The sequence below is a fragment of the Prionailurus viverrinus genome, chromosome E3 (genome assembly GCF_022837055.1).
Source record: "Prionailurus viverrinus isolate Anna chromosome E3, UM_Priviv_1.0, whole genome shotgun sequence".
NCBI classification, from domain to species: Eukaryota; Metazoa; Chordata; class Mammalia; order Carnivora; family Felidae; genus Prionailurus; species Prionailurus viverrinus.
Window position 1 is genome coordinate 16737738 of NC_062576.1, and position 17534 is coordinate 16755271.

At 37.6% G+C, this 17534-nt stretch overlaps 1 protein-coding gene across 4 annotated transcripts in view; it reads left to right on the forward strand.

The window, feature by feature from the left end:
* Positions 1–1980: 1980 nt before the first annotated feature.
* The window catches only part of SEPTIN14 (septin 14), a 93744-nt gene continuing 78190 nt past the window's right edge, over positions 1981–17534 (forward strand). For 3 of the 4 annotated variants that reach the window (XM_047839536.1, XM_047839538.1, XM_047839539.1), the window contains exons 1-4: positions 1981–2077; positions 2714–2782; positions 14697–14817; positions 15652–15847. In XM_047839536.1, coding sequence (XP_047695492.1) covers positions 2729–2782; positions 14697–14817; positions 15652–15847 — 371 coding nt within the window. In that variant the 5' untranslated portion in view covers positions 1981–2077; positions 2714–2728. The remainder of the gene's footprint in view (positions 2078–2713; positions 2783–14696; positions 14818–15651; positions 15848–17534) is intronic. The other variant, XM_047839540.1, reaches the window with a different exon arrangement.

The following is a 17534-nucleotide window of genomic DNA, read 5'->3' on the forward strand; positions in this document are numbered from 1 at the left end:
TTGGTAGAGGGGTGGTGCATGTGGGATGGGTTAAACTGGTGATGGGCATTAAGAAGGACACTTGTTGGGATAAGCACTGGGTGTTATATGTAAGTGATGAATCACCGGGTTTACTCCTGAAACCAATACTACACTGTATGTTAACTAACTTGAATTAAAAAAAAAAAGTTCTCAGCAAATGAAAAAAAATTCTGCAACTATATATGTGGTGACTGATGTTAACTAGATTTATTGTGTGATTATTTCACATTATATGCAAATATTGAATCATTATGGTGTACACCTGAAATATAATGTTGTATATCAATTATACCTCAATTAAAAATTTTTAAAAATTAAAAAATATAAATATTTGTTAAATTAAAAAAAACTGTCCTAGATATAACAAAACCTTAAAAACTAGTGATGTTAGTTGGTTTTGCAACTGAATTTGACATGCCTTGACAAAAGGAGTTATTATATCTCATAATCACAACTTGTTTTACTTTAAGACATCCATCACACTTGTCTACAGTATAAATGTTTATGGGTACTTGCCTTCTTTTTCTTTTTGTGTGAATGTGTGAAGTGACTAAAACACAAGTGACTATTTGGTGACACTGCCTTGATTAAAGTAGCAACAGTTTTATCCACCATTGCTTTTGAACCACCAGTGCAAACGTCAACACATTGGAAAAAGCAAATCACCTTCATATTATTCATATTTATACTCATATTATGGGTTCCCCGTAAGAGGGTCAGTGATCCCCAGAGTCCCAGGGAACATGCTTTCAGAATATTTGCTCCAGATTTATGTGACATAAGTAAACCACTATTTAATACACCGTTAGTTTGGAGGCGCCTGGGTGGCTCAGTCAGTTAAGCGTCCGACTTTGCAGGTCATGATCTCACGGCTGTGAGTTCAAGCCTGTGCTGACAGCTCAGAGCCTGGAGCCTGCTTCATATTCTGGGTCTCCCTCTCTCTCTGCCCCTCCCCCGCTCATGCTGTCTCTCTCTGTCTCTCAAAAATAAACATAAAAAAGACGCAGTTTCATTTAAAACACAAGATAATTTGTATCTCTAGTTTTCAAACCATCTTGTGCAAGTTTGCCAAAAGGCAGCAATTAGAGATATTCTTTTCTGAAAATACTTTTCTCTTTTTTATAGCTTTATTGAGATGTAACAGAAAAATAAAAATTGTATATATTTAAGGTGTACAATGTGATGTTTTGATATACATATACATTGTGAAATGATTATCCCAATAAGCTAGTTAACATATCCCTTACCTCACATAGTTAACACACTGTGTGTGTGTGTGTGTTTGCATGTGTGTGTGTGTGTGTGTGTATGTGGGGAATAAGAACAATTAAGATCTCTTTTAGCAAATTTCAAGTACACAATACAGTATTATTAACTATAATCACCATGCTATAGAGTAGATCTCCAGAACTTTATCCTTTGCATAATTAAAATTTGAGACTCTTGAATTTATAGTAACTTACTTCAAATTCTGAGACAGAATAGGCAGGGAAAGTTAAGAAACAATTCTTTTTTTTTAGTGGTTTAGATGTTTATTGTTGATTTCAGTTAAAGGCTAGAAATGACTGCAATATCCAACATTAAAGTTCTGCTAATACAGAACTTGCATATATAGACCAGAGTAAACAATACCATAACACAGAACACTATCTGTTTTAGAGGATACTATTTACTATTAAGGAAAAAATGAAGTCAACATATACACGAAAGTGGAATAATTCTCAGGAATTATTATTCTCAAGTGAAGAAACCATGATACAGAGCCATTATTTGATACTGTTTACTTTTCTTTTTGCTATACTTGTATATAATATTTCCTTTTAAATCATGCCCCGTATTCTCATATCTTTGTGCTCTACTCAAAAGTAGGATAGCATGTCCTTCTCAGACAGTTCTGCTTAGAAATCAGCACATGCTCTTTTGTACCTCCCCTCCCTTGTTCCACAGTGTTGCAAGCACAGTGAATATTTGGTTCATAACTGTGGACAGTAGGAAGAACACCAGCTTTGGAGTCAGTTCAGACCTGTGTCTGCTGCATTGCTGAAATCTTGGGCAAGTAAGTTACTTATTTTTCTGAATATGAATTTTCTTAACTGGCATATGGCAACAAAAATATGTCTATATCTATCTATTATGATGACTAAAGGAGCTAAAGCACATAAGCACTCAGCACAATGCTAGGTGCATAATAAGTGCTTCATAAATGACAGTTTTTATTAATTTAGTACAATGTTTAAGGGACTTGTTTAGATTTTATAAGCTCTTCTTTTCCAACTCTCCTTGAGCTGTATCACCCCAGCCTTCCCTGGTAAGCTTCTCTGGAAAGTTAAGTAATTTTGCCTTTCCTGGTTCTTTTAAGCACTTTTTAAAGCAAAATTACCTATTTTACACTCAGTGCTTTAAAGAAGAATGCTCTCTGTCCTCTTGATTTCAAAAGAGAGTTTACCCTTTCTTTAGATTATTCTGCATGTTTATGGTTAAATGTATCACTGTGCATTTTAAGTTGAATATTACATATTATATAGGAGGCTGTCTAGCAAAACAGTTACAATTTAAAACAGATCAATAGTGTGGACTGAAAGCCAAAACCTGGGATAATGTCTCTATTAGACTGTCTTTTGATTTAAACTATATTGAAGGAATATAGTCTTATAAAGTAATTTTTAACAGATTTTTATTTCCTCATTTTCAGGTCTTTCAGCCTGGTATGGCAGAAAAACCATTGTGCATGCCCACACAAATACCCCATGATGAAGATACAGTTGAGTATATCTTTCAAATAGAACTTCTAATTTTGTACTTTAACAAGATTGGGTAATTTCAAAATATTGATTCAGTAAAATGATATAGACATAGGTCATAAAGATTCGTGTTTGTTATGCTTGCACAAGAATTAAATTTTACATTGATTGGAGTTAAATACCAATATTGGTTTAAATAACTGTTCCCTGTTTCTTGAGTTTGCAGACCTTTTTGGTAGTATTCTTATTTAACACCAAAGAATAACAAACCTCCCATTAGGTGGGAAGAATAGCACTATTTTGATGCATGTGTTGGTGGAAATTTATGTGCTGATAATAAATAACTTTTAAGTGAAGTTATTTTAGGAAGTGGTTGGGTGGCTGTTTATTTCTTTGCTCAGTGGGAGATTGAAACAAGTTACTTTTTAAGATGAGCCTCTGTACTAGGGACAACTTACAATAATTCACATACAAATTTACACTAAAAAACAGAGTAGTATGCCTAAATGAGTGAAAAGTGAGTTTTAGAATTCCTTTTGTGCAGAATGTCGAATACATATGTGAACATTGATCTATGTTAAATAGTGCTCATTTATGTCTTAGTACCTAATGGCTCTCTTCTTGGTATTTTCTCTTCCCCCAAACATGCATATCCAAACTACCATATTTTTTCTCTTTTCCTTCTCACTGTTACTCCTCTGAAGAGAATGGCTTATTCAATATTTGTTTTTCAATCAGTCACATGCTTAAAATCACACTTGATCCACCTTTCATCTTCACTGCTTTTTAAACTACTGTCAAAGTCATGTCTCAGTAACGAAACCACTGACTTATGTCCATGACATAATATCTTTGGCCCCTCTTTTGCATTAAATCATGGTGAACATTCCTTTGTTTACATGATATTAAAATAATAAAATTTTAGAATTAGAAGGGATACCAAAGGCCAATTAGTCACACTTTAAGCTAAGGTAGAAATGCTCAGTACACACCCTTTAGCAAGTAACCTTTCAACTTTTTTTAACCATTTTACAATTGGCAACTTAGTTTGTTCCTTTATCATGCTCAAACAATAGGAAAGAGAAAACACTCCTCTCAACCTAGTTTTTCACCAGCAGTAACTAATCTTTGGACAAGTTTTCATATCAGCACACAGATCAACCTTATTCTTTTTAATAGCTCTGTACTTTTGCTATTATAAATGTACTTTTTTTCAATAGCCAGACCCTCTAAGTAGTGGTAAGGTAACTTCTGGGCTTTTTTTTTCTGTTTCTCTTTCTTCTTCCTCCTCCTCATTTTTTCTTCTTCTTTTTCGTCTTCACAATTCTGTATAATGCTGCATTGAATATCCTCCTACATACTTTTTCATATATATGTTTCATGTATTTTGTTAGAAATGAAATTATTGGATCAGAAAGTATATGCAATTTAAAATTTGATAGTAATTAGTAAGTCACTCTATAAAGATATTATGTCAATTTATGCTACAACCATCAATATGTGAGGATGTCTATCTTGTTTTTTTTTTAAATCTCTCTCCTGTATTGGAATTCAAGGCTTAAGTAGACTCATTTAATTGTTTTTTATTGAAGTGTAATTAACATATTGTTTTATATTAGTTTCAGACATACAATATGATTAAACAATTCAATACATTACTCAGCGCTCATAATAATTAATGAACTCTTAGTCCCTTTTTATCTATTTCATTCATTCTCCCACCTTCCTGTTTTCTGATAACCACCAGTTTCTTCTTTGTATTTAAGAGTCTGTTTTTTTGTATGTCTTTTTTTCTTTATGTTTTTTGTTTGTTAAATTCCAAATATAAGTGAAATCATATGAGATATGTCTTTCTCTAAGTGACTCATGTCAGTTAGCATTATACACTTTAGGTCCATCCATGTTGTTGCAAATGGCAGGTTCTCATTCTTTTTTACAGCCAAGTAATATTATATTGTGTATATATGCCACATCATTTTTTACACCAAGTTTTTATTTAAATTCCAGTTAGTTGACAAACAGTGTAATATCAGTTTCAGGTGTAAAATTTAGTGATTCAACACTTACATACAACACTCAGTGCTCATCACAATAAGTATCTTCCTTAATCCCCATCACTTATTTACCACATCACCCTTCCCACCTCCCCTCTGGTAACCATCAATTTGTTCTCTATAGTTAAGAGTCTGTTTTTCTATTTGCCTCTATTTCCCCCACTATGTTCATTTGTTTTGTTTCTTAAATTCCACATATGAGTGAAATCATATGGTGTTTGTGTTTCTCTGACTGACTTATTTCACCCAGCACAATACTCTTTTGCTCCATTCATGTTATTGCAAATGGAAAGATTTCATTGTTGCTATTGCTGAGTAATATTCCATATATTCCATATATATATATGGCCAATTCTTCTGTATACATTCGTAGTCAATGGGCATTAGGACTCTTTCCATAATTTGGTGATTGTTGATAATGCTGCTATAAACATAAACATCAGGGTGCATGTATCCTTTTGAATTAGTATTTTTGTATCCTTTGAGTAAAGACCCAAGAGTGCAATTGCTGGATAATTGAGTAGTTCTATTTTTAAACCTCCATACCATTTTCCAAAATGTCTGCACAAATTTGCATTTCTGTCAAGAGTGCAAGAGGGTTCCTCTTTCTCTGCATCCTTTACCAACATCTGTTGTTTCCTGAGTAGTTAATTTTAGCCATTATGACAGGTGTGAGGTGGTATCTCATTGTGGTTTTGATTTGTATTTCCCTGATGTTGAGCAATGTTGAGCATTTTTTCATGTCTGTTAGCCATCTGGATGTCTTCTTTGGAAAAGTGTCTATTCATGTCTTCTACCCATTTCTTAACTGGATTATTTGTTTTTTATATGTTGAGTCCCAATAGTTTATTCTTGATTTTGTTTCTCTTGCCTCAGGAGACATATCTAGAAAGAAGTTGCTATAGCTAATGTCAAAGAGGTTATTGCATATGTTATTCTCTATCTCATATTTAGGTCTTTCCTATCTCACATTTAAGTCTTTAATCCATTTTGAATTTATTTTTGTATATGGTGTAAGGAAGTGGTCCAGTTCCTTTCTTTTGCATGTTGCTGAACAGTTTTCCTAACACCATTTGTTGAAGAGACTGTCTTTTTTTCCATTGGATATTCTTTCCTACTTTGTTGAATATTAATTCACCACATAGTTGTGGGTTTATTTCTGGGTTTTCTATTCTGTTCCATTTATCTATGTATATATTTTTGTGCCAGTATCATAGTATTTTGGTGCTACAGCTTTGTAATATAACTTGAAGTCCAGAATTGTGATGGCTCCAGCTTTGCTTTTCTATTTCAAGGTTGCTTTGGTTATTTTTAGTCCTTGTTCATTCCATACAGGTTTTAGGATAGTTTTTTTTCTGGTTCAATTAAAAAATGCTATTGTTATTTTGATAAGGACTGCAATGAGTGTGTAGATTGCTTTGGGTAGTATGGACATTTAAACAATATTTGTTCTTTTGATTCAGGTCATAGAATGTCTTTCTATTTCTTTGTGTCATCTTTTGTTTCCTTCATCAGTGTTTTATAACTTTCAGGGTACGGGTCTTTCACCTCTTGGGTTAGGTTTATTCCTAGATATCTTATTATTTTAGGTGCAATTGTAAATGGGCCCAATTCCTTAATTTCTCTTTCTGCTTCTTCCTTATTGGTGTATAGAAATACATATTTCTGCATGTTGATTTTATATCCCGAGACTTTACTGAATTCGTGTGTTCTAGACGCTTTTGGTCAAATCTTTTGGGTTTTCTATATGGAGTATTATGTCATCTGCATATAGTGAAAGTTTGCTTTCTTCCTTGCTGATTTGGATGTCTTTTATTTCTTTTTGTTGCCTGATGGCTGAGGATAAGATTGCCGTACTATATTAAGTAGTAATAGTGGGAGAGAACATGCCTGTCTTGTTCCTGACCATAGAGGAAAAGCTCTCAGTTTTTCCTCACTGAGGATTATATTAGCTGTGAGTCTTTTGTATATGGCCTTTATGATGTTGAGGTATGTTCCATCTACCCTTACTTTGCTGAGGGTTTTCATCAAGAACGGTTGCTATATTTTGTCAAATGCTTTTTCTGCATCCATTGAGATTATATGGTTCTTACCCTTTCTTTTCTTAGTGTGATATATATGGTTGATTGATTTGTGAATATTGAACCATGCTTGTAGCCAGGAATAAACCCCACTTGATCATGGTGAATGATTTCTTTTAATGTACTGTTGGATTCGATTTGCTAGTATTTTATTGAGAATTTTTGCACCCATATTCATCAGTTATACTGTCCTGTAGTTATTTTTTTAGTGGAGTCTTTATCTGGTTTTGGTACCAGGCTAATACTGGCTTCAGAGAATGAGTTTGGAGTTTTCCTGCCACTTCTATTTTTTGGAATAGTTTGAGAAGAATAGATATTAACTCTTCTTTAATTGTTTGGTAGAATTCACCTGTGATGTCATCTAGCCCTAGACTTTTGTTTGTTGGGAGATGTTTTATTACTGATATAATTTCTCTTATGGTTATTGGTCTGTCGAAGTTTTCCTTTTACCTGTTTCAGTTTTGGTAGCTTATATACTTCTAGGAATTTATCCATTTCTTCCAGTTTGTCCAATTTGTTGGCATATAATTTTTCATAATATTTCCAATAACTGTATTTCTGTGGTGTTGGCTATTATTTCTCCTCTTTCATTTGTGATTTTATTTATCTGGGTCTTTTTTATTTTGTAAGTCTGGCTAGGGGTTTATCAATTTTATTATTTTTTTCAAAGAACCAGCTCCTGGTTTCATTGATCTGTTCTATTGTGGGTTTTTTGTTGTCTTTTAGTTTCTATGTCATTTATTTCTTCTCTAATTTTTGTTATTTCCCTTCTTCTGCTGGCTGCAGGCTTCATTTGTTGTTCTTTGTTGAGCTCCATTAAGTGTAAGATTAGATTGTTTATTTGAGACTTTTCTGGCTTGTTTAGGTGGGCCTGTATTACTATCTACTTCCCTATTAGGATCACTTTGCCACATCTCAAAGGTTTTAAACCGTTCTGTTTTCATTTTCATTTGTTTCCATGTATTTCCTTATTCTTTTATTTCCTGTGTGACCCATTCATGGTTTAGTAGCATGTTGTTTAACCTCCATGTGTTCCAGCTCTTTCCAGACTTTTTCTCATGATTTACTTCAAGTTTGATAGTGTTGTGGTCAGAAAATATGCATGGTATGATCTCAATATTTTTGTCCTTTTGAGGCCTGATTTTTGACCTAGTATGTGATTTATTCAGGAGAATCTCCCATGTAGACTAAAAAGAATCTGTATTCTGCTATTTTAGATTAGCATGTTCTGAATATATCTGTGAAGTCCATCTGGTCCAGTGTGTCATTCAAAGCCATTGTTTCCTTGTTGATTTTCTGTTTGGATATTCTCTCCATTGATATAAATGGGGTGTTAAAATCCCCTAATATTATGGTATTATTATCAATGAGTACTTTTTTTTTTTAATTTTTTTTTCAATGTTTATTTATTTTTGGGACAGAGAGAGACAGAGCATGAACGGGGGAGGGGCAGAGAGAGAGGGAGACACAGAGTCGGAAACAGGCTCCAGGCTCCGAGCCATCAGCCCAGAGCCCGACGCGGGGCTCGAACTCGGACCGCGAGATCGTGACCTGGCTGAAGTCGGACGCTTAACCGACTGCGCCACCCAGGCGCCCCTCAATGAGTACTTTTATATTTGTTGTTAACTTTTAAAATATATTTTGGTGTTTCATGTTGGGTGCATAAATATTTATAATTTTTAGACCTTGTTGGATTGTCCCCCTTATTATGGCATAGTGCCCTTTTTGGTCCTTACTACTGACTTTTTTTTTTTTAATTTTTTTTTCAACGTTTATTTATTTTTGAGACAGAGAGAGACAGAGCATGAACGGGGGAGGGGCAGAGAGAGAGGGAGACACAGAATCGGAAACAGGCTCCAGGCTCTGAGCCATCAGCCCAGAGCCCGATGCGGGGCTCGAACTCACGGACCGCGAGATCGTGACCTGGCTGAAGTCGGACGCTTAACCGACTGCGCCACCCAGGCGCCCACTACTGACTTTTTTTTTAAAGTCTATTTTTCGTGTATTAGTATGACAACTCCACCTTTCTTTTCATGTCCATTGCATGTCAATATTTCTCAATCCCCTCACATTCAATCTGCAGGTGTCTTCAGGTCTAAAATGAGTCTCATAGGCAGCATATAAGTGGGTCTTGTTTTTTTAAATCCATTCTGACACCCTATGGCTTTTGATTGGAGTGTTAAGTCCATTTATATTCAAAGTAATTATTGATAGATATATTCAGTGCCACATCATTACTTGTTTTGTCATTGTTTCTGGAGATTTTTCCTGATCTTTTCTTGTCTTTGCCACCTTTGGTCTCTTCTTTCTTTGCCACTTTTGGTCTTTCCACTCAAAGAATCCCCTTTAATATTTCTTTCAGGGCTGTTTAGTGGTCAGTAATTCCTTTGGTTTTTGTCTGTCTGGGAAACTCTATTTTTTCCTTCTATTCTGAATGATAGCCATGCTGGAAAATATTCTTGACTGCAGTTTTCCCCATTCAGCACTTTGAATATATCATGCCACTCCCATTTGGTTTGTCAAGTGTCTACTGAGAAATCTCCAGCTAGCCTTATGGGTTTTCCCTTGTAAGTTATGGACTTCTTTAGTCTTGCTGCTTTAAAGATGTTTTCTTTCACTCTACTTTGCAAATGTAATTACAATATATCTTGCTGTTGGCTTGCTTTTGTTGATTTAAAATTTTTTTAGGGGCGCCTGGGTGGCGCAGTCGGTTAAGCATCCGACTTCAGCCAGGTCACGATCTTGCGGTCCGTGAGTTCGAGCCCCGCGTCAGGCTCTGGGCTGATGGCTCAGAGCCTGGAGCCTGTTTCCGATTCTGTGTCTCCCTCTCTCTCTGCCCCTCCCCCGTTCATGCTTTATCTCTCTCTGTCCCAAAAATAAATAAACGTTGAAAAAAAAATTTAAAAAAAATTTTTTAAAAATGTTTGTTTATTTTTGAGAGCCAGAAAGAGAGACAGAGTGTGAGTGGGGGAGGGGCAAAGGGAGATGGAGACACAGAATCTGAAGCAGGTTCCAGACTCTGAGCTGTCAGTACAGATCTCAATGCAGGGCTTGAACTCACAAACCGTGAGATCATGACCTGAGCTGAAGTTGGATGCTTAACCAACTGAGCCACCCAGAGGCCCCATTTTGTTGATTTTGATGGGAGTTCTCTGTGCCTCCTGGATCTGGATGTCTGTTTCCTTCCTCAAATTAGGGAAGTTTTCAGCTACTATTTCTTCAAATAAATGTTTTGCTCCCTCTTCTCTGTCTTCTTCTTGTGGGACTCTTGTAATACAAATGTTATTACATTTGATGCAGTCATTGAGTTCCTTAAGTCTATCTCATGTTGCATAATTCTTTCTTATTTTGTTTAGCTTCTTTAATTTCTCTTACTTTGTCTTCTATCACTAATTCATTCCTCTGCTTCTTCCACTCTGCTATTCATTGCATCAAGCCTGTTTCCAATCTCATTTATTGCACTATTCATCTCTGATTGATTCTTTTTGAACTCTTTTATATCTGTGGTAATGGTCTCACCGATCTCTTCTTTTCTTTAAAAAAATTTTTTTTAATGTTTATTTATTTTTGACAGAGAGAGAGAGAGACAGAGCATGAGCGGGGAAGGGGCAGAGAGAGAGGGAGACAGAATCTGAAGCAGGCTCCAGGCTGCACTGTCAGCACAGAGCCCGACGTGGGGCTTGAACCCACAGACCGCGAGATCATGTCCCGAGCTGAAGTCGGATGCTCAATCGACTGACCCACCCAGGCGCTCCTCTCTTCTTTTCTTTTAAAATATTCATTTTATTTTTATTTTTTTTGAGTTTTTTTTGAAATAGACAGAGAGAGAGAGAGAGAGAGAGAGAGAATCCTAAGCAGGCTCCATACTGTCAGCACAGAGCCTGATGCAGAGCTTGAACTCATGAACCATGAGATCATGACCTGAGCCAAAATCAAGAGTCAGACAATTAGTTGAGTGAGCCACCAAGGTGCTCTTCTTCTATTCTTTTTTTAAACCCAGAGAATATACTTATTATTTTTGCTTTAAATTCTCCATCAGACATGTTACTTATATCTGCCTTTCTTAGATCTCTGGTTGTGACCTTATCTTGTTGTTTCATTTGGGATGAATTCCTCTGTCATGGCATTTTGTCTAAGTCTCTGCCTTCTTCTGTGTGTTACAAGCCTGTATGTTTCCTGCTCCCTAGAGTAATAGCTTATGAAGAAGAGGTCATAAATGTCCAGGGCCTGTCACCTTAGGAAGTGTCTCTGGTGTGTGCTGCATGCACTGCTATTTGCTCTATTCTTCATACCATGCGTCTGCATGCTCTCCTTGCCTGCAGTGGGCAATGTTGGGTCCCTGGCCAGAATGTGGAGTTTTAACTAGGTATGGCCTTATCTGTTTGTTGAATGAGACCTGATACTACTGAAGCCCTGCAGATCTTCCTGGTCAGGAGACATGGTGTGGCCAGGTGTTTATGCTGGTCTTTCTTCTGGGGAAGGGGCCTGCTGTGCTGGTACCGAGGTAAGCTTGACTGAGAAGGGCAGTTGTGCCAGAGTGTAGGGGTGTGGGATTTGGTGCAGGCAGGTTAGGCAGCCAGTCTTGGTACTGCCTGCTTACTGCAGGTGTATCTATGTTTATATGAGGGTTGAAGGAGGGAACTGACATAAGCTGTCTCCTTTGTTCCTGTAGAGGTGACTCCTTGAATGCTGCCTCTCAGAGAAGCACTCCAAGAAGAGCAAATAATCTCTCCATGTTTGACCCAGGCATTTTTGAGATGTCTGTGTCCAGACTCTCTGCTTCTGGATTATTGCTTACCTTTTATCCGGGAGCAGCACAGTGCCCTCTGGGATCTCTCCCAGCCAAGCCTGCTGACTTTTAAAACCCCAGGCTAGGGGTGCCTGGGTGGCTCAGTCGGTTAAGCGGCCAACTGGCTCAGGTCATGATTTCACGGTCCATGAGTTCGAGCCCCACATCGGGCTCTGTGCTGACAGCTCAGAGCCTGGAGCCTGTTTCAGATTCTGTGTCTCCCTCTCTCTGACCCTCCCCCATTCATGCTCTGTCTCTCTCTGTCTCAAAAATAAATAAACGTTAAAAAAATTTTTTAAAAAAACCTCCAGGCTTTAGGGACACGGTGTGGGAAAAGGCTTGTAGTAGTCTTCTTGGAGAGGAGCCAACTTCACTGGGACTGAGACAAGTTTGACTGAGAAGGGCAGTTGCACCAGAGCACAGAGGGTGAGACTTGGTATAAGCAAGTTAGGCAGCCAGTGTCAGTGCTGTGCTATTTCCAGCAGGTGGCTCTGTGTATATGCTGAGGGGCTGCAGAGGGAAATAGCACCAGCTGGCTCCTTTGTCCCCAGAGAGTCAACTCTGTGAATGCTGACTCTCAGAGATGCACTCCATGAGCAGCAAATAACCTCCCCCACTGTGTGCCCCAGGCATTCTTCAGATTACTGATCCCATGCCTTCTGCCTCCCCATTCCCCTCACCGTCTCCTCCCCCCACCCCCCAGTTGTTTGCCTGCCTTATCTATAGGAATAAATCAGTGTCTTCAGGGCTCAATCCCAGCAAAGCCTGTGGACCTTTAAAACTCATCTTTAAACCCTGCTGGTTGCAAGAACTCACAAAAAATCAACCCCTCTTGTTTTTCCAGCCAATGGCTTTAGGGGAAATGTTCTCCTTGTGTGTTCTTTCCCTTGTGTGCTCATTCTCTCTTGCTTTTTCCTGTGAACACAGCTGCTTCCCCTCTGCAGCACTTCTCTGCAGCATTTCTCCATTAAACCATGTCTCCACACTTCCTACATTCTTTGATGTGGCTTCTTTCTCTCCCTTTAGTTATGGAGCTTGTTCTGCCAGTCTTCAGGTTGATTTCTGGATTATTTAGAATGATTTGATAGCTATCTAATTGTGTTCAAGGGATGAGACAAGCCTAGGGTCCTCCTACTTTGCTGCCATCTTCTCCATTATTTTGTCTTCTGTGTCACTAATTCATTCCTCTGCTTCTTCCACCCTACTGTTCATTGCATCAGGCCTGTTTCTAACGTCATTCATTGTATTCTTTATCTCTGACTGATTCGTTTTAAGTCTTTTATATCTGTGGTAAGGGTGTCTGATGTCTTCCATTCTTTTCTCAAGCCCTGATAGTATTCTTATGATGGTTGCTTTAAATTTTCCATCAGAGGGGCGCCTGGGTGGCGCAGTCGGTTAAGTGTCTGACTTCAGCCAGGTCACGATCTCGCGGTCCGTGAGTTCGAGCCCCGCGTCAGGCTCTGGGCTGATGACTCGGAGCCTGGAGCCTGTTTCCGATTCTGTCTCCCTCTCTCTCTGCCCCTCCCCCGTTCATGCTCTGTCTCTCTCTGTCCCCCAAAAAATAAATAAAAAACGTTGAAAAAAAAATAAAAAAAAATTTTTTTTCCATCAGACATGTTACTTATATCTGTTTCACTGGCCATGGCCTTATCTTGTTCTTTCATTTGTGATCAATCACTCCATCTTTGCATTTTGTTTATGTATCTGCCTTCTCTCTGTTAGAAAAGCCAGCTATGTCTCTATTCTGAAATAATGGCCTTATGAAGAAAAGATCATGTAACATCCCCAGCCTATCATTTCAGTAAGTGTCTGGATGTGTGCTGCATGCACTCTGCTATTGTGTTTTGGCTGCTCTATCCTTCAGGCCAGTCATCTGCAGAGGTTCTCCTTGCCTGTTGTGGGCATTGTTTGGTCCATGGCCTAAATGTTGTGAGTTTTAATTAGGTGTGTTCTGGTCTGCTTATGAAATGAGACCTGACACTACCTCCACCAGAACTAAGTGCCCATAAAATTCTCTGGTCAGGAGACATGATGTGGACAGGGGTTTGTGCTTGCCTTCTAAGGGAGGGGTCCACCCCATTGTGCTTGAGGCGAGCTTGAATGAGAAGGGCAGTCCCATCAGAGTGCAGGGAGTGGGCTTTGTGCAAGCAAGTTAGTGTGGGAACTGCATTGCTTCCACAGGTGGCTCTTTGTTTATGCTGAGGGGCAGGGGACTGAAATGGTGCCAGGTAGCTCTTATGTTCCCACAGAGGCATCTGTGAATGATGTCTCTTTGGTATGTGCTCAGAGAAGAGCAAATACTTTCCCCACTATGTGTCCAGGCATTCTTTGGAGTTCTGTTTCCATGGGATCTGCCCCTGGGTTGTTTGCCTGCCTTATATCCAGGAGCAGAAAAATGCCCTTGGGGCTCTCTCCCAGACAAGCCAGCTCACCTTTAAAACTCCAGGTTTTAAGCACCATTGGTTGCAAGAACTCATGAAATTCAGCCCCTCTAGTTTTCCAAACCAATGACTTATGTAAAATATTCTCCTTGGGTGTTCCCCTCTGTGCTCCTCTCTTTCTCACCCTTCTCTCTGATGCTGGCTCCCTCCTTTCTGAAGCACCCATAATCTTTTTCTCCCCTATACCACTTCTCTGCACTTCATACTTTCTTTGATGTGGCCTCTTCTCTCACTTCGTTGTGGAGTTTGATCTGTCTTCAGATTGATTTCTGGAGTATTTAGGATGATTTTATAGTTATCTATTTGTGTTCAAGAGACAAGATGAGGCTAGGGTCCTCCTACTTTGCTGCCATCTTCCTCTCCCTCCTCCAGATTTACTATTTTTAAAATTGAAAGCAAAAACTGTGTGTCTGGACAAGACTTACTTGCTCACAAATTTACTTAATTCAAATCTTGTCTGAGTTATGATAATCAAATGATAATTCTAATTTCTTAAACCTATTATTAAAATTATTTTTTCAAATGATATTACTAATTTTAATTAATTGTTTTATTCTTGTGTTTTTAAGCAAAAAGGAGATAGTGTCCGTTGCTTAACAATGCTTGGTCATTTTGGTTTTGAATGTTTGCCTCATCAGTTGGTAAACCAATCTATTCAACAAGGATTTTCTTTTAATATTCTCTGTGTGGGTAAGTGCCTGATTCCTCATCTGAATTAGTACTTAATTTTCTCAAATGCTTACTTCAACTTATCTAAAGTAGTGTAACACTGGTGCTGCTAATTCAAGACCATGTCCTTCTATCTGTATTTGTTCCCATCATGTTAGTCACATTACTTAGACTTTTTATACAAATAAATTTTTATTTGTTTTTGAGAGAGAGAGAGAGAGAGAGAGAGAGAGTGGGGGGGGTAGAGAGAGATGGAGAGAGAGAATCTCAAGCAGGCTCCACACTATCAGTACAGAGGCCAATGTGGGGCTAGAATCCATGAATCATGAGATCATGACCTGAGCTGAAACCAAAAGTTGGACGCTTAAGTGACTGAGCCACCCAGGTGCCCCTAGACTTTTATTTTCTTTGGATGTTTCAGTGCTCTTCAAAATCTGATATGTTTTTGTGTATATTTTTTCTATATTATATTAATGACTGAGAGAGTCAAGAGAAACATGTATACCTCATTTTTATTCACAATATTTTTAAAATGCATTTTATTTATTTATTTTTGAAAGAGAGAGAGAGAGTGCACACACATAAGCAGGGGAAAGGGCAGAGAGAGAAGGAGACAGAATCTGAAGCAAGCTACAGGTTCTGAGCTGTCAGCATAGATCCCAGTGTGGGGTTTGAACCCATGAACTGTGAGATCATGACCTGAACTGAAGTTGGACACTCAACCAACTGAGCCATTCAGGAGCCCCTAAACATGTATACTTTAAAGGACATTATAGTCATTGATGTATTTGGGTTAAGCGTTACTTCTTCTTAGCCATTTTATGTCCCTAGATAATGTATCTATGTTTATTACAGGGGAAACTGGAATTGGAAAATCAACACTCATCGACACATTATTCAATACTAATTTGAAAGACAAAAAATCCTCACATTTTTACTCAAATGTTGGACTTAAAATTCAGACATATGAACTTCAGGAAAGTAATGTTCAACTGAAATTAACTGTTGTGAAAACAGTGGGATACGGTGATCAAATAAACAAAGAAGCCAGGTTAGTGTTTTCTTATTTTAATTACAAAAGATTTTATTCTTTCAAGGAATTTACCTTCTTTACTGACATTTCCTCTGGCTATATCACTTCCATCTGCCTCCACCTTTATATAGCCTTCTCTGCTCTCCTTATGTCTCTTTTAAGGACATTTGTTGTTTGAACTAAGATGTATCCAGAAAATCCAGGATGATCTTGTTTATACAAACACTCTTTTTTTTTCCCAATAAGATTAAATTTACTGGTTTTATAGATTAGGATGCAGACATATCCATCTGATTCTCACCATTGAATCCTTTATATAAGGGTATATTCTTATATGTCTATATCAATATCAATATAGATATCCTATATATAAGGTTGATTCCTATAAATTTTTCAAATAGATTTTCCCCATTTATTTACTTGTTGGATATTCTCATTTTTAAAATCACTTACCCAAGTTATAAGTAAATTTATTTCTGTAAAAATTTAAACGATCCAGATGAAATGAAAATCCACTTAGCCAAATGTAAGTACTTAGAGCCTTTTCTTTTCCCAAAAATAGCCACTATTGTAAGTTTAGTAAGTGTACTCTCAGACCTTATGTTGCATTTTTATAGTAATTAATATACATTTGAAATAATACAGAACAAGTTTCCTTAAACTATATTATGTATAATATAAAATGCATAAAACATTTATGAACAGGTTAATAGATAATTCTGAAACAAACATCCTATGTAATCACTTTTCTATTCAAATTGTGGTCTGATTCCCATGGGCCTTAGACATTTCCCTTTCTTATAAAAATTTTTTTAATATTTATTTATTTTTGACAGAGAGAGATAGAGAGAGAGACAGCATGAGCGGGGGAGGAGCAGAGAGAGAGGGACACACAGAATCTGAAGTAGGCTCCAGGCTCTGAGCTGTCAGCACAGAGCCCAATGCAGGGCTCGAACTCACAGACCGTGAGATCATGACCTGAGCTGAAGTCGGACACTCAACCGACTGAGCCATCCAGGTGCCCCAAGACATTTCCTTTTCTTGATCACAACCCCTCACCAAACTCATAGAAGAAGAGTGTAAAATGTTTGCCAATGGTTGGGGAGAAGGAGGAATTAAGAGTTATTGTTCAATTGATAACGTTTTAATCATGCAAGATGAGATCTGCTGTACAACAGAAGATTTAACAGTGTATGTAACAGTACTTTATATTACATTCAAAAACTTGTTATGAGAGTAGATATCCATTAAGCGATCTTACTGCAATTAAAAAAAAAGCTATAGGAATGCCACAGGAGTTTTACTTAGAGGGAAATTAAAAAAAAATTTTAATGTTTATTTTTGAGAGAGAGAGAGAGAGAGTGAGTGGGGGAAGGGCAGAGAGAGAGGAAGACACAGAAACCGAGGCAGGCTCCAGGCTCTGAGCTGTCAGCACAGAGCCCGATGTGGGGCTCGAACCCACGAACCATGAGATCATGACCTGAGCCAAAGTTGGATGCTCAACCGACTAAGCCACCTAGGGAAATTAATAGCGTAAGATACTTATGTTAGAAAAAACGACAATCTCAAGTATTATAAATTTCAATGTTAAGAAACTAGCCAAATAAGAACAAATTTACCCTAAAGCAAGAAAAAGAAAGGAAAAATCATACTACAGCAGAAATTGATGAAAACAGAAAAAATGTCAGAAAATCAATAAATTGAA